Here is a 22,115-nt window from a genome sequence, read left to right as displayed (position 1 = left end):
CCAACTGCCTCAATGTTTTTCGCCTAGAGCTTTGAAATACTGTTCTTAAGCAACGATGCTTTGGCTTTGTGTGATATACAGGCATTCATTAGGTAAGGTCACATTTACCAAAGATAGAAAGTGGCTAGAGTCATACCAGCATTCAAGAGCGGCTCAAAATGCCATACGCCCAAATGCCAAATGGCAATTGGAGAGATATGTCATTGGCACCGATTTGTTGCCAATTACTTGAATGTGTTTTAATCCAGGCCTCAGTATATCTTCTCACATCAGTTAATTTTCGTCGCTAGAGAACATAGATCTCAAAAATAATTTTCATGCAGAACGTATGTCATTGAAATCGACATAAACTTCGCACTCGGCTTAATTTACAGGGTAGAAATCGGATGCTTGTTTTCCGAAGCGTTCCACACGGTATCACATTTAGTTCTCTTAGAGAAGTTTAACACACTGAACAGCAATGGGAATGCTTGAAAGTGGACTAGAGACTACTTGGCATCCAGAAAACAGAAGGTGGTTCTGAATGAATTCCGTTCATGGGTGTTTGCTGTTTCATCGTGGGTTCCCCTGGAATCTGCATTTAGCCCCCTCCTTGATTTTGTCAATGATATTATCCACTATCATTTCTCTCCATATATAAATAAATTAATATAAATGGAATTAGGCGTAATATGAAAATCCTTGTAACCACTGTGCTGGAGCCTCAATCACTATAATCAAATTGTTTTCAAACAGCTTCAGAAAGACCTCAGCTGCGTATAGATAGGATTATTGAGAAAGGACAACAGCATCGTTCTGAATGCTAAGACATGTGTTTGTGCAAATTTCACTGAAAACATCAATAAACAAACAGTCACTGCATTCTAGATCAACAAGTTATAAAGAATCAACGTGGTAGTTAGTACCTGTGAAAATACTTTAATTTACATTCGCTAAATGAACGAAAGCAAGCGCTCCAGCTTAAACATCTTAGTCAGTTTGTTACAAAAAAAATAAGGAAATAATGTTTCAGACTATCCCCAGTAATCCAACGGCCTGGCCACGCATATAAGCCATAAATATATTTGTATTTATTTACTTATTGATATCCTCAACATTTGAAGGCACTACAAGACAAGTAGTAGAATTGAAAAAATAAAGGAGTAAGACTAAAAAAATTTGAGTTGAGCTTCACACTTTCAGGACAAATCTTTTGAAGTACTCGTCTTTTCTTTTTAAGAAACAATAATGAATACAATAGGCTCCTGGCACATGTGATTGACCGCAAGACTGCCGTCTCATATCATGATGTTCTGGGCTCTCAGCAATAATACCATTAGCGATGCGAAAAGCGAGAAAATAAAAATATACGAAATAACTTGATGTTCACAAATTCTGCCACGTCGATGAAAACGTTTTTCTAGAAGCTTCCACTTGCAGCGCCTAAATAACCCGCATTGTTCACAAAGCTATCGATGTAGTTGGCAAGCGCAGTTTCGCGCAGATAATTGTATGTTTATAAGCAATTATCATTGGCATTGCTATTTAAAAGCTGCAAACGAGGAGAATCCAGCCATTGCAGTACAAAGGAAAGTCGTTATTGTACGCGTGTACGCACTGACACGAACAAAGCGCGACTAAATATAGCACGGAAAGTAGAAAGTGTAGCACGAAGCTAAAGCTCAGCTGTGCTGCAGGTGCCCGCTCTATAAAGACTCTTCATTGTGAAGTGGTCACATCAGGCATTTGATATTCCGAGAGAATTTCGCTTCGCGGAAGCTCAACTTACCTGTATTTCCTATTTGTGTTATCAACATTCCTGTCATACTCATTGGACCTGCAAATACATACGCAACGCATCTGTAGAAGATAGAGGGCCCACCAAGTTACGTAAAACAAAATAGTAATACACTCAAAGTAAAGAAAGCTTCGTAATTATTACTGAAGCCAGGTACAGAGAAGTCAGTAACTTGGCATCAAAACGGGATGATTTGAAAGAAACAAATGAAATGAACACAACGGGACCAGAGCGTGCGTTGAGCGAGGAGCGTTGATCACCAGAGAAGTGAATAATTCGGTAACCAAAACTGAAGCAACGTGTGACACCAGGCTAGTTGGTGTTCCATGCTGATATAACCAACGCAAGAGTGGACACGGGACGCTGTAGTAAGGTGACAAGGAGAAGCGCTGACTTCCAACTCGCCGTTATTACAAAGTGTGAGAGCTTATATATGCATTTAGTAAAGCAATGAAGGGGGCTAGTTGGTGAAGGTTCATGGTTATATTGCGCTTAGTTTTACACTGACGATATTAAGTGAAGGACAGGACGTATGCATGGATATGCATGCCTTTTTCTAATAAACGCCAGTTGGAAATCAGCTCTTGTCCTGGTCGCCTTACTGGTTTCCCGTGTCCACTCTTGCGCTGTTAACATCAGCAAGCTAATCTAAAATTGAAAAAGGCAGCTACACAGAAGGGAAGAATGTGGCTGCATTTTTTTTTTTCATTGCTCATCGCATTAACGTCGACGTTGACCTAGAGGTAAGCTCAGCCGGGATTTTTTTTCTTGAAAATTTTGTCTCGTTGATCACTCTTCTATGGGGCATTGTTATTGGCGACTCTGGCTTCTGTATAGTAATTCGGGTGTTATTTTTCTTATTGCTCGAGTGGTCACGCGTTAGTTGAATCAGCGAGAAACCCGCATCATGTGACGTCATAGGTCGAACAGTAAGCAATGCGGCGTTGTTCGAGCAATCGCACATACAAGAGGGTTCACATTTGTAACAAAGAAGAGATTTCACTCACCGTATCCCATTCCCATGCCTCCCATGCCCATACCTCCCATTCCCATACCTCCCATTCCCATGCCTCCCATTCCCATGCCTCCCATTCCCATTCCTCCCATTCCCATGGCCATAGGGTCCATCATTCCACCATGTCCAACTGAAAACAGAAAAACAATGGCACAAATTCAATACTCAGCGGTTACAAAGGTTTGTATAGGCATTATTTTCCCTGTGCCATGGAGCGTCTCTCCAATTATAAAACAGTCTCCCTTTGTATAGATTTTTTGTGCACCCAAAACGCCACCTTACAATATGGCCTCCGATATTCCTCATGCTGAAGACGATGCAATAATAACCGTGAATCAGATTTAGACAAGTTTTTGTTCATGAGTGATATTTGGGATCGTTAATTCCTCATTTACTATTAGAATGGTTTGACAAGTGGGGTGAACAAATGTGTATCAAAGCTTGTTCCCAAAAAATGTATGAAGAGAAACCCTAGACACTCGTGATATACCAGGGTGATGCAGCTGATCGACCGCAAAAAACGATTGCGCCTTTACAGGAGCTGCCTGAACAGCAGCAAATTTTCCTTTATAAACTCACTTATAGACGGAAGCTGCTAGAATGCTTTTACTGCAATACCCCTCTAAGAACATTCATAAAGCACCATTTATCTCAATTCTCGAAAGCAATCAGTCACCCTTCTTCTAATCCAACCTCAATAAGTGGTAATGGAGAGCCTTGCTCTGCTGCTGCAAATATATCTGAAGATTTCAACGCTTAATCTAAATCTGTTGTTCCCGATAACGGCACTAACCCTTTGTTTGCCATAAATATTACACTGCGATGTGTTTTAAAAAAAATTGAATACAGTTTCCAGGGGCTCATAACTTTTAGTTAAACATTGACAACACTAAAGGTAAGGTCTGGACAGCATTCCGAATGCGTTTTTGAATAACTACTCAGAGCGCTGTACGTTGTATCTAATTTCGATGTTTCAGGAATCAGTACAATTTTCAATTGGGCTTCCCACTTCGAAAACTGGTGAGGTTCTACCAATATATGAATCAGCAACTAATCTCAAGTTGCAGGCCAATGTCGTTGCTAGTCACATGCTGTAACCGACAAGAACAAATATTTCAGAAGCACATTCTGCTATTCCTCAGTGATAATCGCATCCTTTCTCAACAGCGGCATGGTCTCCAAGCCATCTTTTAATCAATTACGCCGTTATTCTAATTTACATATCACATTTTGTCAGCGCTTAAAAACCATAGGGAGATAAAGGCGATACTTCTTGACAACGCAAGGGTGTTTCCCACGGTGTGTCATAACAAACTTCTAAACAAAGAGGCTACTCTCTGTGGCAATTACGGAGAAGAATTCCTAGGTTGAATGCGAGACGAACTGCATCTTGGGTCTCAAATCGGAAGATTCAATCGCCAACGTTCTTCTCCCGTCAATGTTTCTTCAGGTGTGTCCGACGTCCTGTGTTTGGGCTTCCTTAATTTATTATGTGTATTATGATGTGGCAAGCGTTATACGAGTCACTACAGTCAAACTTTGGCTCCATGCAATTCACTCTGTTTTGTACAATAATATCGCTAACGCAAATGGTCAAATATTATAAAATAATGCGCTTTCATCTAATGCATTTTCATAAGCTTGAGAACAATTTCTTCTTCGGTCTTTTTTTGTGCGTTTTTATCTGTTTGATATGTCAGTTTCGTAGTGAATATTGTATGCCTTTGTTAAGTTGAACATGCTTATAATTTTATAAGCGTTATTCCAATTTATTCCCTCCCCTGCTGATAGCGTTTTGTTTCAAACGTAGATACGTGATAGCTCTTGCTGCTATAGGATGACGAGGCCTCTCAAGCAGTCGTCAATGCTTCCCTTTTTTTTCAACAGTCCCAGTTTTTTAGTGTAAAAGCTAAACTACTTTCATTTATTGATTTGAGTTCTTCATTTCTGTACGTTAGTGCCGATACACCATCTGCAGCACGCGCCAGACGTTTCACGTAAGGCTGCGTTCCTGATGGAGCCTATCCGATTTTTTTTTTCACCAAAATGATATGCTGATACTTTGTCGCCAAGTGGACAAGGACATGTTGGCATGATAGTGTCTAACAAAGTGGGACATATTTTAGCAGTGATGGTAGTTGATTCTTTCAATCTGATAATCTGCGAAACTTGAGGCATGGTCGACGATATCATGCGGGAGGGCAGGTCTTTTAAGAACGCCCGCAGGCGACGCTTCGACCTTCAGGTCGCGCGCCTTCCCATCACGGCTGGAACATCGTCGTGCGAACACGTGCAGTCGTAGTCCATATTAGTTGCAGCACGGTGCTTGTGGCCGAAAGGGGTTCAAGGCTACAAGGCCGCGCTGACCTCCGAAAACTTGGTTTGATAAATACCAGCGATTTGAACGGCGTTTAGCAGTTAAATTTTTGTATGTAAGCGTGGCTGCACAGTTTTGGAGCAGCGTCGACCACGAGCACCGTGTTACAGCTCATATTGAATCAGACTGTTCCTGCATCACAGGTGCCGCTAACCGCGGAACGCGTGACAAAATATATCTGGACTGAACATGAGGCAGCGTCTGCTGCTTCCGCGTGCTCTCACCCCCCTGTGTGTCATGCTCTCAGATGATACCGTTTGATCAAGCCATCGTTCACCAAGAGCTTTCCATTGTCGGACTGCACTCCACGTCCGCCATCGCTTCCTCCCGAACGAGTGACCATCCCTCTCTCTCTTATATGCCTAAGGCCGGAAACTTGCCCTAAATACGCGGAATCCTGTTGACTGAAGGACTGTTGATGACCATCCCACTTGATTCAACTGCCATCATATTGGTCACGTCGCCCCCTATCGCAGCGACTGGTAGTTCTAGCGTCTTCCTGCGCCCTATACCCTAACAGTCGCCCTGAGAGCAATCCCGGCCATGTGCAACCTGACCACAAATCCCCTTATTCCACAATGACGCTCTAACTGTGTCGTACAATGGTTCACAATTTATGCGTGGACACGAGTCCAGTTCAGCACTGTCAGTTGCCCATCATCTCTCTCAACACAATTCCATCACCCGTCGCCACCTAGTGCTCGTCTGCCTTCGGAAAACTAGACGATGCGGCTGCTCGAAGTGAGGTTGTATTGTCGCCTTGAGTGCGAATTCATTTACCCACACTGCCGACTAGCCGTAGCGTCATAGACGTTACTGCGGATGGTGTACTTGTCGCTGATCTTGGTGACAAAGGCACACATGTATCGCTGATGCATTCTCAAATTATTCCTCCCCTGAAGTCGATGATTCTCACGACATCTACGTAATCAATCATCTATATCGCCGATGGCGCAACACTTCCTTTCTTTGGGACGTGTTTAGCATGCTTAAGTATCACCGACAGCTTCACGAATATGCTGCTTGTTGTTCTCGAACAGTGCTGATGTAAACTCATCGTTGGCATGGGCTTCCTAAATGCTCATTCCGTTCTTATTGACTCTAGAACGGTGTACTCCAGCTCGACCTACCTCTTCAGTTTGACTCTACGACCAGACGACAACGGCGCATGTTCTCCACTGGTCATGTTTTGACTGCCAGCTCGAGCCATTACGTATGTGAAGTTAAGGTCGTTTCCATCTATTCCTGACGGGGATTACATGTTCACTCCGTTTGCTAGTTCTCTCATCATCATCATCATCAGCCTGGTTACGCCCACTGCAGGGCAAAGGCCTCTCCCATAGGTCTCCAACAACCCCGGTCATGTACTAATTGTGGCCATGTCGTCCCTGCAAACTTCTTAACCTCATCCGCCCACCAAACTTTCTGCCGCCCCCTGCTACGCTTCCCTTCCCTTGGAATTCACTCCGTAACCTTTAATGACCATTGGTTATCTTCCATCCTGGTGCTCTATTGGCCTATATAAATATGGCCGATCCCCGCACCCTTCTCACGATCACTAATAACATAGTGTCTCTGCCCATCTCGAACTTCAGCTGGTGCACGGACCTTATCACGGGACACATGGTCCTGGTCAACGTCTCTGCTGTCGATGAGTATGTCATTTTGTCTTGGCCTGCTGATGATTCTTAGTCCTCCGATGCAGCCTCCATCTCGTACAGTTCTGTAGATGGCAGTTCTGACATGATGGCGCCTAATTTCCTCCAAGCGCAGGCTGCCAATTAATATTATCTATAAAATATACTTCTGGTATAGTAGTGATGACAGAAACACCGCATAGCGACTGCACGTAGAGATAGTGCTAGCACAAAAGTACAAAAATTAAAGGTGCATTAGATCACTTTCAAGTGGGAATAACCACACGGCTTTAGGGTTGCTCAAGTGGGGCATGCTGTTCCTTGTTTCTTGATTAGTGGTTGCAGCTCTGATATATTCCTGTGCCATTCTTCAAAAGAAGACGCTGTTATACTCACCCATAGGGTTCATGCCGCCCGTCATTCCTCCATGGTTCGTCATTACAGGCCCTAAATATACATGCACCGCACGTCAGTGTTACATGCTGCGTTGTACGAAGATATGTAGAGAGAGAGAGAGAGAGGAAAGGGGAAAGGCAGGGAGGTTAACCAGAGAAAAGGATCCGGTTGGCTACCCTACGCTGGGGAGAGAGGGGAGGGGGAGGTAAAGTGGTAAAAAAGTAGAGATAAGGAAAGGAAGGAGAATAGATATGTAGATTCTATATATATGCAATAAGCATTCAACAATCGTGAAGTATCGCAGAAGCCCCCCTTCACTGTAGAATAAACCAGCTACGCGGGTGGACTTCTGTGATGGAGCGTTCATTTCAGAATTTAAGCGGTTTCGCTGTCAATCTAATTCAGTTCAAAAATCTTCATAGCCGCCGCTGCTGCTATTATAATGTCGGCGGCCTTGCGTAAATACCTTTGAGTATGCGACGCGGTTCCTTTTGCAAGGACTGAAGCACGGTGTTTTGGTTTCGGGATCACTGGTTCCTAGCATACGCTTCAGATTCAACAAAATTGTGCTTTATTTAGGCGGTAGCACCTTAATGCAAATAATTTGCATATATCAACATCGACGCAAGAAGTACAGTTCAACGTAGTAGTTCTACGGTAACCCGCAAGGTGGAGAGAAGTAATGAATAAAGGGAAAATCAGACATCCACTTGTTCGTAGCAATTGCTACAAAGGAAACCCATATGAGTTCCTCGAAAGAAAAGCCTCATATTTGAAGAAAAATTCGTGCTGGTCCGGAACTCGAACCCGGGACCACCGCCTTTCCGGGGCAGCCGCTCTACCACCTGAGCTAACCAGGCGGCTAGCAGATGGCAGGGCGAAGTCGTATTTGTCGACAACACGAAGCAAAGGCAAGAGTTTGACGTAGTAGTTCTGCGGAAACCCGCAAGGTGGAGAGAAGTAATGAATAAAGGGAAAATCAGACATCCACCCGTTCGTAGCAATTGCTACAAAGGAAACCCATACGGGTTCCTCGAAAGAAAAGCCTCATAGTTGAAGAAAAATTCGTCCTGGTCCGGGACTCGAACCCGGGACCACCGCCTTTCCGGGGCAGCCGCTCTACCACCTGAGCTAACCACGCGGCTAGCAGTTGGCAGGGCGAAATCGAATTTGTCGACAACACGAAGCAAAGGCAAGAAGTACAGTTAAGTAAAGTGACACTGCTGTCGTCAGCAACCTGGTAGCTCTTACTCGACCTCCTTGGTGCAACGTGCTTCTCAGAATGAGTTGTGTGTTCAGGCAACGTTCCTCTTAAAGTGATATCATCCTCTTCAGTGCGTGTCATCCAGCTTCCTTCAAACCTAATCAACTTCAGAATGCAGTAGCTGTCCGCCACAATTCCCACATTAAAGCCCACATTCTACGTCCGCTACACCAGATATGGTGCTTAGAGTTAATCTATAAGGTATTGTTGAGCCCCGGCTTTACGCCTATTTTCAACCCGCTGCTGGCTTCGCCATCCACTGATAGCTGTGACTTACAACTGTGTAGTTCACAAAAAAAAAAAAAGAACAATTCGATAGTCGCATTGCCCATGCTGGGTGGCTTTCAGGGCTGCTACCTTATTATCAGAACCAATACCTTATTATTGGTGCTCTTATATTACGTTATGCCATAACAATATTGTCCAAGTATTTGCAGTATTTCCTACATGGGGACTTGCGTGCCGGGCTGTGTAAACCTGGAAATGCGCCTTTTCTTTGCGTTGCCATTGCAGGAGGCACACAGATGATTCTCTTGAATACTCCCTCCTTTCCGGTGCAATTTGACACACGAACATCCATGGCGAGGATAATATGTCTAAATTATTCGACATTCATTTAGGCAGCTTGTTAAACCTGAACAAAAGGACACTGACAACAGCAAGGAAGCACAAACGAAAAAAGAGCCGCACTTTTACCTAGATGCGAACAATTGACACTGATAGCTCAGTATCAGGCAACTACACCAAGTGAAGCTCGTCATTTTTTCGGCTATAAATATTACAGTAAACATTCGCTTGCTAATTAATATAACCAAGCATGTCACGCACGCACATGCAAACATGAACAGATTTCAGTCGACGATCGCCATCACTGGCTTTCCCAACGCTGGCGTGATGTAGAGCGCAGGCAGAGAAGAGCGAACTCTTCGTGTCACCTCGTGCTTCACGGCGTCTCCGAAACTTGACCTGGCGCGACCTCGAACACTAGGCGCACCAGAAGACAGCTCATATAAATTTGCAGCCATCTCGGATCACGCAGAATTTGCAGCCGCCAGAGATTGCGTCCAAAAAAGGGGCACAGGCCGCGCATACGCTCAGCCGCACCACGGCCCACGTGATGCAGTAGACACGCCGTACCTGCCTGCCCGAATTGGGCTATTGGTTCCGTGACCTCCAACATTGGGCGCAGGAAGACGGCGCGTATCAAGCCATCATTCTTTTCGGCTCATCCTAGCGCTCTTTCCCTCGCACCTGTATCACTGGGTGCGTGAGGCATGATATGACCTCATCTCATTACAACTTTACATGGAACATCACGGCGACGGCAAAAGTTCACCTGTAGTGTCCCTATAATATAATTGCAATAAAATGCCGGCACGAAGCGTAGCCGCGCCACATAATCATGTTGCCAGGTCAAGATGCCGTTCCTACAGATCAGTTATTCTCTGTTAAACATGCCCTACGCACCATCGTATCGTCAATATTTTCAAGGAGGAGAATTTGGTGCGCACAATCGGCAAGTGCTACGAGACCCTCCGTATACTTGTAGCGATGGAGATGAAACACCAGATAATCTTTCGACACTCGTCAGCTTGGCTCCTGCAAGCACAAGTAGTGGCTTTTCCGAATAAAAAGAAGGTTCACAAGATGGCACACTTTCGCTCACGAATTTTCCTCATGTTAACACGTATAGGAACACTAATGGCACTATTCTTGAAGCGCTATCTGTGAGAAAGTGAACGCGAATGTACGCCGGGAGCCGTGCCTGTTTAATACATTATTACTTTACTTTGCAGTAAACAGATTCTGGGTTCTTACTTGCCAAAATCACCATCTGATTGTCAGGCACGTCGTAGTGCGGGACTTCAGAATAATTTTTACCAACTAGGATCCTTTAATGTGTGCCCCATGCACGAGACACGGGCGTTTTTTGCATTTCGCCCCCATCGAAATGCGGCCACCGCGGCCGGCATGCCTTCAGCTGGCACGTGTGGGTTTATTGACCAGTTGCCTTCACCAAAAAAGGTGAAGTACTCGCGACGCCTGCGGCAGAGAAGATGTTCCACATGCGCCGCCAAGGTTTGTGAGTGGTGGCGCTGACTAACACTCCCAGGGTTAGTTCTCGTATAGTAGAACATGAATACCCCAGAAAGTGGATGGGAAAACGGCACCACGGTAGCTCAGTTGGTAAGAGTATCGCATGCATAATGCGAAGACATGGAATCGTTCCTCACCGGCGGCAAGTCATTTGTTGATCAATTTTCATTTCTATTAATTTATAATTTCCTAAATTACATTAGTAAGTGCAAGTGATTTCCCCTATGCCATACTTGGTGTATGTGTTGGATTTTTGCGATATGATTAATAAAAATCGGGCCCCTTGGTTTTCTTTGCTCGCGTTCCTCTCTCTCTCTCTCTCTCTCTCTCTCTCTCTCTCTCTCTCTATATATATATATATATATATATATATATATATATATATATATATATATATATATATGTGTGTGTGTGTGTGTGTGTGTGTGTGTGTGTGTGTGTGTGTGTGTGTGTGTGTGTGTGTGTGTGTGTGTGTGTGTGTGTTTGTGTGTGTGTGCGCGCGCGTACCCTTTTGCACAAAAGCGGCGCTTTATGTAATTGCGGGGATATTTTCCTATAATGTAGCTAATACATCCACGCTTCTTTATTGCCAGAAGTAGAGCAGCATGGCATTTTATTTCTGCCTTCACCCATTTTCTAAAAACATTTGGTTATGAAACCCTCATTTCAACGATCGCACACTACAGCAAGTTTTTTGTTGGTAAGAAGATAGCAGCCACACTTACCCGCATCCCCAGTTCCATCTTGGTGCGTTCCAGCCGCTGGAGGGTGATCCGTGGTTGCATTGCCTAAAGAAATATGTATAAAGTGCATTTATGCTATATGCTGATTGTAATAGTAGCTTCAGGATTTAAATATACATTGTGCTCAGTGTTAATCAATGGTTAACGCCCGGACATAAACTCTATGCAGGTGAAATGCCACACTTGTGCTACCATTTGCTAATTAAATACATTTTCACTGCACCCAATACAAGGTGAAACCATTTGATCCCCGATGTAGTTTTCTTTTCACGGAAACTCGAGAGAGAGACACAAGCTTTAAACATATGCTGGAATGTGGAATGCTTCACGATTTTGCGTGTCATCCTTCCGAGGGGGGGCATGCTAATGCGCTCAGTATCGTTCAGATTTTAAAGCTAGTTTCAGCGGAGTCTTGTGCGATTGCTTAAATTTTGCGTGCAGGTTCAAGTAGTTTAGCTTATTGCTAAACAGGACAATATATAAACACATTTTTGTTGTCAACTACAACAACGTATTGTAGAAAGTGATAATACATAAACAATGAGAAAAAATTCCCAGACGATTACGATACTCCCTAATGCGAAAGTTGAGCGCAGCTCTATAGATGTCTTCATTTCGCGATATATTGTGACAAAGAATTTGAGAGAGACATGTAGCAGAGTCGGCGATCGTTGAAAATCTGATCTGATGACTTAGTGAAAGCTCCAGTGTTATCGCTGGTGCCGTGTGGCTTCCAGAAAGTACTGCACAATTCCCATCGCGCCTACAATCCGATTAAAAAAGAATCGCAAACCATGGCAATCGAAAGAAGCGCGAACGAGAACAAACGAAGCAAACCAAACAAGCGCGAGTGAGAGCTGACTCGAGCGGACGATAGTACGAAACGAACGGTCCGGCTGAAACCAGTTACGACTACGCATCGAGTGTTTGGGCGGGTCTGCATGACACCAGTTTCCCGCGCGCGCGTCACTGAAGGGGCCGCTCTCATTGGTCTCCGCCGTTCGCGGCTCCCGTCTTTCATATCCGCACCGCGTTCGCTCTTCCATCTTTCGCTGTGCTCATTCGCTCAGTTACGCCGCCGACGCCGCCGACGCCGACGCTCGCCGCAAGAACGGCAGCCTGCGAGCTGCGCTCTAAGACGTTTGGCCATTGCAACAGCACTGATAAGTCAAGAGAATATAAATTTTTGTAACGAATATTATGCACACTGTTCACCCGGATCTAGACCTCATCTTGGCGTGATTGTGTTTCTGACTCGCCTCGGACGCAATCAGTATTTCGTGTCCTCGAGCTCACTTTTCCACTGATTGAAGTTGACAGTGCACTGTCGGTGAATACTTCCGCACTTACTGACAGTTCTGCTTACAAGAGGAGTCTTTTTACCCACAAATTGTGCAAGAAACATCCTGTATTCGTGTTTTACTTTGTCCATCCATTTCCCTCGCCATCGCAAAAGGCAAATCAGTGATGTTTTTTAATGCAAGTCTTCATTGTACCTCTGCGTTTACTTACTTGCGTGCGGCAGCAACTTAAGGAGGAGGATTGCTGTAGTTTCAAGGAGCTAGCACGCTATCATGTGCGAGGAAAGTGGGCAGAATATGTACCTCGAGAGTTCTTGATAAAGCAAATTTGGCTGTATACCACTATGCCGATGCAAATATATATGGCGTCGATAATGCTTCATCATCACTGTAGGAGCTACAGACGCCAGGAAAGAAAGTGCCTTAAATAGCCCTAACAGCTATCTCTTTAAAGGGAGACTAAAGAAAAAAACTTGAGTTCTGTTATTAAATCAACCTGGTACAATATCAAAGAAAGCAACTATTACAGGAAAAAGAGGGTAGGTATAAGCAAAAAAAAAAACACATTGCAAGAATGAAAGGCGGAAGACGACGACACTATGAAGTTATTGTACCAGCTAGCTGTGACATTATATGGATCGTAACGGTGCATCATCAGACCTAGTAATTTATATTCATTATAACATTGCATTCTAAAATAGCATGACTGAACTTCGTAGGTTTAGTGGTCTTTTAGACAGCCACAACTGCCCAAATACGGATAGATAGGTTGAAATACTCGACGTCACTCTGGCGGACTGCCACTGGGGCATCAGCAAAAACTTTCTGAAAAAGTCATATGATGGTGTGGTCTTCATTTTGTGTGCTACTGTTTAGCCTCTTACTTCGAAACGAAGGACAATGGAATTGAAAGTATAGCTCATCACCTTAAACTGCCTTACTGTTTCTCTTTAATGGCCCTTGAAGATTTCTGCGAAGGTCCCCTGATTAGTCGTATCATCTGGATAAAAAACTTCAGTATCACGCGATGTAATTTTACCCTCGAATTGTAAAATTTCTCTTTAAGGTCTAAACCACATTACGGACATTGTCCGATTGGCCCATTTCAGTGCAAGGTTTTAAAGGCAGCTGCTCTATTCACTGGAGCGTGCCATAACCCATTATAAGTAGGTGTAGTGACGGGCCTCCGAGTAGTGCTGCGCGAACAGGTAGGTAGGCCCATGTATGAAATCATGTGCACTTTTTGTCGTTAATCCGCCAAGCAAGATCCCATGAACATGCGGCTTGGCCAAGATGTCTGACAATAGGTCGGATATTTTGTAGAGATCTCCTGATTTACAAGGCTCCTCAAAGCTTGTGCGCTTTGTAACTTGGAGCCAGTAGCACATTATCGAACACTATTTTTAACTAAATGTTACAGCTTTTTTTCCTCGCACCCAAAGTGTACTACAGGTTTTATTCAACTGTAATTTCTTGGTACGTGTGTGAAAAATTGTAGATGCCTGAAATGTAGCCTTCCCTTATTTAAAAATTTGTTTGCTGTAGTGTAATAATGAAAATTTGAATGGCTCTTTCCTAGCTAACAGGTAACGTTTATACAATCATATGCCACAGAAATAAGAATCAAATGACTACTGCACGCCAACACCTCTAAAGTATAAATAAACGGTTTTATTAAGCTATAAACGGCATGAAAATTTTCAAAAATCAACTAGTTTTCTTTTTTCTTCCTTTCATACCTCATCGTTTCTATCACAGGTCACCTTGTATTACCCGCCTGTTATTAACAGCAGCCATTAGCTGCGTTTTCTTCATATAAAATCAATAAGTACCTAGGTATTTTCTTCATTGCCTGAGGCAGTAGGTTATCTACCTAGCCTAGACGCACAGATATATTTGTATCGTAGCACGTTTCATGCATTCAGCTAAGTCATTTCTCGTGCACTGCCATGTTGTTGGCAGATAGTTTACTGCTTAAAATAGAATATAATGAACGGCGTATTTAAAGTCTATCTCAGTGCTCTACAGATCGTCATCGTAATACTCACACGTTTCATTAAAAAAGCTTTTTTGTTTTTGTTCATCTCTTACGCGCAAAACAAGGATCTGATTATGAGGCATGCTGTAGTGGGGGACTCTGGATTAACTTTAAATATAGGAGTTCTTTAAAGTATTTACGTGCACGAGCAAATAAAGTGAAATTGGCGATTTGAGAAAAATGTGCTGTGGCAAAATTATCTCTATGAAATATTGAATTGTTTTGCACAGGAAGTTTTATCGATGTAACACATATTTATATTACATACATTAGCGTATTTTGTGTTCACCCCATTACGAAACTTTCAACACCATCTCAGTCTTGTGGTGCACACTATGCCGTAATAAACGGAGAACACATTCAATGAGTCTGTGCTACTTCTCGTTTCCTTATTGTTTGTCTTGTAAGAGATGCTTAGCAAGTAAACAGCACCGGCTGCTCCCCCTCTGCCTTTTTATGCGTGTTCATAAAGAAGATATAATTGGTACAAGAAAACAGTAGACAAAAACTGTGACATCTGTCAGAAAATTTTTCAGAAATGTGGTCATGAGTTAATTGTAATATCAATGAAATCCACTTGCGTTGCGTCAAGGCACTTGTCCTTCTACGGTTTCCTGCAATTTTCATTAATTGTAATATTGAATAAGGCCTGTCTGTAGGTAAAATGTATCAGTCTGCTGTGTGGATTTCGCAGGTGTGTATTTCACATGAATAGTTATATCAGTGATTGTTTAACATTTCAAAGGAACACATCATTGTGATATTTCAGAGAAAGGCCCGAATGAAAGTCAGATATACCCGCGAGGTCGTCAAGGTAAAAAAGAAAAGTTTAAATATATAGCATGTGGGCTCCGCAGTAACTGGATAAATAAATTGTAGTATGCCTCAAATAAGACAGCTGGCTTCGGTTTTGCAAAAGAAGGCAGCAGCTGCACTCACCAGTTTGCTTTGAAGGAGTCTGCTTTGCTGTAGCCTTGTGGGTAGTGTTTTTGGTCCTGCGATCTAGATATAGACATCATTGCAACATCTTTTACACTCTACACTTGTATGCAATTTGTGTAAGGCAGATGTATCGGTCACCCAGCTGTCGATGCTTAAAGTGCTTCTAGAAGTGCTTAACTACCGAAGAAAGTCGTTGCAAATGTCCAGTGTCTCGCGCTTGCGTCTCACTTCTACGTTTACGGGCGCCTTGGTGAAAACCTATTTCAGCTCCGAGAACTTTTGAGACCCAGTGCTGCCAATATTGCTGTCTGATAGAAGAGATAGAAGGTTTTTCTGGAGTCAATTTACACGAATCCAGAAACGCAACGGAACTAAATTTCTATGGTTGGCTGTAGCTTAATTTATTCCTAAAGCACGCGCAGTTTTCCATGTTCCTTACCTTAACATATTCTGTTATGGCTGATGCGCGGGGTCGTGTTCTTCTTATTGGTTTGCTTTTTTCCATAAGCTAAATAAAATGTCATCTGGTCGTAGTACGTAGTTTTTTCCTGTCACTGCAGCATTTTTAAAAGAAATTTCTTGTATCAAATCTTGTATGAAACCTTGTCATGTGTTTAGCCTTATAGGTACTCAAGTATACATTTGTTAAGTAATTCATGACGACATCATTACGACCAGCTTCGGGCAATAACCTAAATATCGGCTATGATTTGAGGGCATCTGTATCGTCCAGAATAATTGCAACTGCAAAAAGCAGCACATGTAACCTTCTCTTCATGAACGAGATAAAAATGCTGAAGTACTTAGCATTACAATTTGCTCTACAGCTTGCACTGCACAAACGTTCTATTGAGCAGTAATTGTTACAGCCTTTGGTTGTCGCGATAAACATGCATTTCTGGAGAGGAGGTGGGCTGTACTCACTGGAAGGCGCCGGTTTCCTATTCTTTGCTGGGGCCTTCGGGCTTTTCTGTCGCACCCCTAAAAACATTTAAAATGAATCACTTGTTTTAGAAGCCGCTCCTGCAAACTTCGTATGTTACAAGCATCTTACAATCAGTAGTCAAATTAAAATCCTTTAAAGCCCTTGCAGTAGTCCTTGGCAGCTACCGCAGTCGTCTACCTGCTTGGCTATATATTTCAATATAAAATTTCGAAAAAAATGGCCGCTTCTTTTAATAAAATAAGCGACTACGCGGTTTTATGGATTCCGCTAGCATCTTCGAGCTTTTCAAACGTACTGCAAATCTACTTCTCCGCACAAGGTCCGTGTAGTTCGCAAGAAACACAGGCGTTCCTAACCTTGGCCGGAGCTGGTTGGTCAACTCCTTGTCCCTTAATAAAAGTAATCTGGCACAATGTAAATAACGTAAGGAAGAAAAAGGAGACGACAGAAAACAAAGGGAGACACGTCTGCTTGAAGGCTAAACCTTACGCACTTGTTGCGAAGAGTCGGATCTTATCCATTTTCCCATTTCCTGCTTTCACAAGTTCTAGAGTTGCATATGCTGTCGACGTTTCTCTCTCTCGTTCTAAGAGTGTCAATTTTTTCCTTTTTCTGATACTATCAAACGATGGCCAGTGGCCTTTCGCATTCTTAATCCAGTGGAGATATGAACAAAGCCACGACCTCTGAAATGTGAGGTCCTGACAACGCAGAAACGATCAGTGAGTGGCAGATTGAAGCTCGTCCTCATCACTTTTTAGGCATCAGGTTGCATGCCTGACGAGAGGTTTGAGGAGTTACAAAACAGCCACTAAAGCGGTAGCCGCAAGTCTTCGCCTCCTTCTTCGAGAACACGCATTCGTGATCAAGGCTCGCCATATCTGCTGTGCTGATTTGTGTGCTTCACGTCGTTTGTCCGCCTAGGTGGTTATTGTTGAAGTATTTAACCGCAAGCACATATTTTTTTAACCACTTTATTGTGCCTACAAGCTGGAGGCTGCCCCGTAGCAAGGAATGCTGTAGCTGCTTTATCTTTTCGGCATGTGTCTTGTAATATTTACGAATGGCATGGTTGAGCTATGACATCATGACAGCATCCGGCTGGTATTAGACAGGCAGATGCGTCAACCGAATGGAGTTCATGCTTTTAATCCTCCATTATAGCAAGAAAATTTTTTCTTGCTATAACGCTTTATTTTTCGAGTTTTTTTTATTTTTCGAGACTGATGATCATGTGTGGTGTTTTATGGCGCAAGGGCCAGGTTTGGCCAAAGAGCGCCAGAGTTATAAGACTGGCCCCATAGAAAAGACCGTACGAAACTCGTAAGAGCCACACTTTTGTTTTACCTCGTTGTAGAACAAATTTACGGCTTCGCCAAGTTGACATATAATAAACCTAAAGGCTGAGTGCTTAATTGTATAAGAACCTAAACAGCGTGTCTTTTTGTGCCCTCCGGGTATTCATTTGCCAGTCAGCACACCTATAGATGCCCCTTGTAATTACAACATTCTACCCTTTGTTCATGCATAACTGTTTTGTCATACAGGCAGCACATTGCTGTTCTTTTTTCGGGAATTCTTATCAGCGCACTGAAAACGTTGTAGTGTATATTAGTTTTTACATTATTATTATTATTATTATTATTATTATTTACCCACAAAAATCATGGATTGATCATTGTCTGGCCTTTGTTCGTTACCTTTATGCTCTATCCTTAAATGTACTTAGGACAGCGCAGATAACACATCAGCACGAAAGGAGTCCATGTAGGTAATCATATTTTTGCAAGAACACAAGCTAGCTGACATTTTTGTTTAAGCACGCATGCAGTCACCAGGCACAGCACTTATAGTTAGCCATCGAGTCATATTTGCAGTCGTGAGGCGATGTATTTGCAACAAGCTGAATTTACTACTTACCCGTAAAGCGGGAACCGGGCTTTCCGACGACATATCTGGGTCCCTCTAAAATGAACAATGGCGATGGTTTCCGCATCAGACATCGCATTGCAATGTGCTTTGTTCTAAGCATTCAGCCAGCACAGCCATTTTTGGTGCAATCGCGTTCTGTTGGGAAGCACATACCGGAATCGCCTTCGTGGATCACCCATAAATCGGTCCAGCGAGGTGGGATCAATTCGACACATAATAGGGTGCAATGTCTTCATCGATCGACTGATTTATTGGCTTATCGTATAATGGCGTTGAACCTTCCGAACTAACATCGGGGCATTGAGAAACGCCATAGTGTGGGGTTAACTACAATAATGCTGAACGCGTGGGGTTAACGCACACGTACGTTCCCGTACACAAGCACATTTTTCATTTCACGACCATCTGAGTGCCTCGAAAGTTCCTCAAAAGCAAGCAAATGCTAAATGGCCAGAAGCGCGTCGGTCGGGTTCACCTCCCTTAAGTAACGCTTCTTACTTTTCTTTTGTCACTTGGCATTTAAGTTGTTTTAACTCTGCGACTAGCCCTCTCATTCCCTAATATCCACTGCTGAATGTTCGAATTTGTTGTTTATCGGCTACATAAGGGCAAACAAAGCTTCAGACCCATTGCATTCTCTCATTTGGCATTCTTCGTATCAAAGAAGAAGTCAATATTGACGTTTTGAATAAACAACAGGCACACAGAGTTACATTATCTGAGTTCTAGAGTAGAGGATGCCCTCATTGCTTTCATACGTTACTCACGCAAATATCTGTGAATGTTGTCGCGTGAGGGAAGACTGGAAAGAGTCCGCAGAGATCGGCACATTTGCGTAGCAGAATGCCAATGTCATCTATGTCTACCGGCAGCCATCTAAAAGCGTACTCAAGCAATGACAATAACAATTGTACGTCAAGCGTATGAATTCTATCCCCGCGGCACTATCCCCATCCCCAAAAGCCACCAGGTTGAACTCCTGTTAGCACTAATCGCATTTAAATTGCGACGAAGTGCTAAAGGCGCCTTCATTTTGAATCAGTTGCACAATAACGACCCCCCTGGTGGTCGAACCTATTCTGAGTCCCCCTTCCCTCCTTCCCACTTCCTTATGGCATCTTTCTTAGCTCGTACGTTGCTTCGGGTAGTCGCACTCCATATTCTTTTATTTCGAGAAAAAAGACAGACTAGGTGACTTCTAGGTTGAACAAGAGGACAGAAAATACAAAAGCAAAAGACCAGGTAAGCCGTTCACCGACGAGAATCAAGCATGCGGTTGTCATTGCTAGTAATAGGGCTTCATCCGAACTACGTGCTCGGTTCTGGGCGCAGACTATGGCCCGAACGTCGTGGGGAGTCTGTGGGAATTACGTAAGAGTTGACGTCGTTTAGGCGTTGTAAAACCGCGCATAGGCTGAAGTAGCACCGTAGGCGTTTTGTAGAGCGGCCTCGCTGACCTATGGCACTCCGCACTCAGACGTAATTACTGGTGCTGTAAATGACTTCTGTTCGGCCGAGGTATACCGGTGGGCATCACATGCCTACTGGCAATGAATGGGCAGCCATGCAATTTGACGAATATTTTCGGCATACTGGTCTAATTAGTTAGCCCGCAGTGTTGAAGTCTCTCACGTGTCAGGCCTCTATGGCCAACATAGTGGGAAGTTTGCGTCTTTGTCACAAGCGAAGAACACTAAACGTTGTGTTTCTTTTATAAAGCACAGTGGTTGTATTGCCTATATATGTTCAATGGCTGGTACTGTGGATGAGTCGTTTCTTTTGTTCGTTTTTTTTGTTATAATTTATTTATTTCTTGAGGCGGGCGATTGTCGGCGGTTACATGTTTTTCCTGATGTTCACTGAAGAAGAAATGCTGCTATCAACATAGAGGCAATTGCGCGCTTCTGCTTTGAGCTGGCACATCAACAACACATGGATACGCTAATGTTCACTGCGTGAAAATAAGCAAAGTACAATAATTTGTGGTTAGTTCAGTAACAAATTGCGCAATCACACTTCCCTGTGAAGCTATCTTTGCAGCCTTCAGCATGATCTGCCCTGGCAGAGACGAAGGCATTTCTACTCACTCGGTTTCTGTGCCGCAGAAGCTGGTCGTCGGTTCTCTGTTACTGCGTATTTTCCTGGCGTTCCTGGAAATATATCCGTACGAAAGAGTCCGTACGGCACATGTAATCACGTAAGAACATTCAAAGTTGTATATATCAAGCGATAAATGCCCAACCGTATTGAAAGTTTATTCAGGAGCTCGACAATGCAAGAGTGCGTTCACTAATTCTCACCATCAAGTTTCTTAGTCATCCCAGCACGCCAATGCTTAATTGTTCACTTCTGTTTTGGGTAATTTCATAATTTCATTGTGAAAGAAATATCTTTATCACTCATAAATTTCCAAGCAGTAGTAATAAACATTTATAATGCTTTAAGGTACGTGATTATTACCGACAGTAATGCCAGATATTTTGTTGTGACGCCTTTCTCGCGTGTTAGGTAAACTGAGTATCCATTAGAAGGTTTTTTTTTATTTATTCCATATGCTACTTTACATGAAATGTATACGCATTACCGTTTCGTGACAAAATGCACAGTCCTTAGAAATACGAGGGGAAGTACAGAATTCGGCTTTCAGCACCCATTACTGGTGATGTTTAGATTTGAGCCTGGCATTATGGCGTGCAACAAGCAGTTTTCCCATCGATACATCAATTTCATTGAACGCTATGCGTACTCAACCACTACGGTCTCTTGAATGAACTTCTGTTCTTACTTTTAAAATAGCTGCAGGGAAAACAACGGGCGACATCCGGAAGATATTACTAAGGCCATATTTAGGAAGTGAATATTTTTCCATTCGCAATACATTCGCCTTTTGTAATTACATCCCATTAATCAGCGCCACCTATGTAACCAGTATCAAGCACTCGACAGTAAACTCGCCGTGGTGGCTTAGCGGCTATGGTGTTACGTTGCTAAGCACAAGGTCGCGGGATCGAATCCTGGCCGCGGTGGCCACATTTTGATGGGGCGAAATGCGAAAACAGCCTTGTACGTGCGTTGGGGCACGTTAAAGGTGCCCAGGCGGTCAAAATTAATCCAGAGTCCCCCCACTACGACGTGCCTCGTAATCAAATCGTCGTTTTGGCAAGTAAAATGCCAGATTCTTTTAGCAGTAATTGCGGTAAGAAACAATTAGAGTAAGAAAAATAGTTAACAAGGGCATTTTATGTACTTTGTCACTGTTGAAAGAAGGAATTCGCCAAGAAAACGCTTGATATAAATAGATCCAAACAGCAAACAAGAGCTGTTTGCTTAGCATGACAAGTCCTTTTCCTACTTATGACCTCTGTGTTTTATATCGGTGTTTTCATTTCCCCAGTGCGCAACAATATCGGTTTGGTGGTGCCAAACCCCATGAAACTGCCTATTAGCTGCTCCTGCGACGTTTTGACGCCCACATTCTTTTACAAACGTTTACCTTACTTATAGACTGCGAATAGGCTGACTAGCGAAATTGGGATTTATTGTTAGCTCGCGCTTGCAGCAAAGATGCACATGACACGCGTATGACCTCCGTCCCTACACAAAAGTGGCACAGCATCTATTTCTGTTTCGACTAAATGCCACTAGGCTGC

At 43.3% G+C, this 22,115-nt stretch overlaps 1 protein-coding gene and 1 long non-coding RNA gene across 3 annotated transcripts in view; one reads left to right on the top strand and one right to left on the bottom strand.

Annotated features, from left to right (window-relative positions):
* Positions 1-22,115, top strand: part of LOC129385288 (uncharacterized) — a 482,098-nt gene that overhangs the window by 382,238 nt on the left and 77,745 nt on the right. The window lies entirely within an intron of this gene.
* The window catches only part of LOC126533109 (uncharacterized), a 43,005-nt gene that overhangs the window by 14,502 nt on the left and 6,388 nt on the right, over positions 1-22,115 (bottom strand). Inside the window, exons 3-10 of the mRNA XM_050180372.3 lie at positions 20,553-20,615; positions 18,454-18,498; positions 16,512-16,568; positions 15,585-15,647; positions 11,289-11,351; positions 7,203-7,253; positions 2,785-2,922; positions 1,769-1,816 (exon numbers count right to left, since the gene is read on the bottom strand). Coding sequence (XP_050036329.1) covers positions 1,769-1,816; positions 2,785-2,922; positions 7,203-7,253; positions 11,289-11,351; positions 15,585-15,647; positions 16,512-16,568; positions 18,454-18,498; positions 20,553-20,615 — 528 coding nt within the window. The remainder of the gene's footprint in view (positions 1-1,768; positions 1,817-2,784; positions 2,923-7,202; positions 7,254-11,288; positions 11,352-15,584; positions 15,648-16,511; positions 16,569-18,453; positions 18,499-20,552; positions 20,616-22,115) is intronic.

Source organism: Dermacentor andersoni, chromosome 7 (assembly GCF_023375885.2).
Source record: "Dermacentor andersoni chromosome 7, qqDerAnde1_hic_scaffold, whole genome shotgun sequence".
NCBI lineage: Eukaryota > Metazoa > Arthropoda > Arachnida > Ixodida > Ixodidae > Dermacentor > Dermacentor andersoni.
Note: the sequence above shows the minus strand (reverse complement) of the source record. Positions and strands in the feature narration are given on the sequence as shown.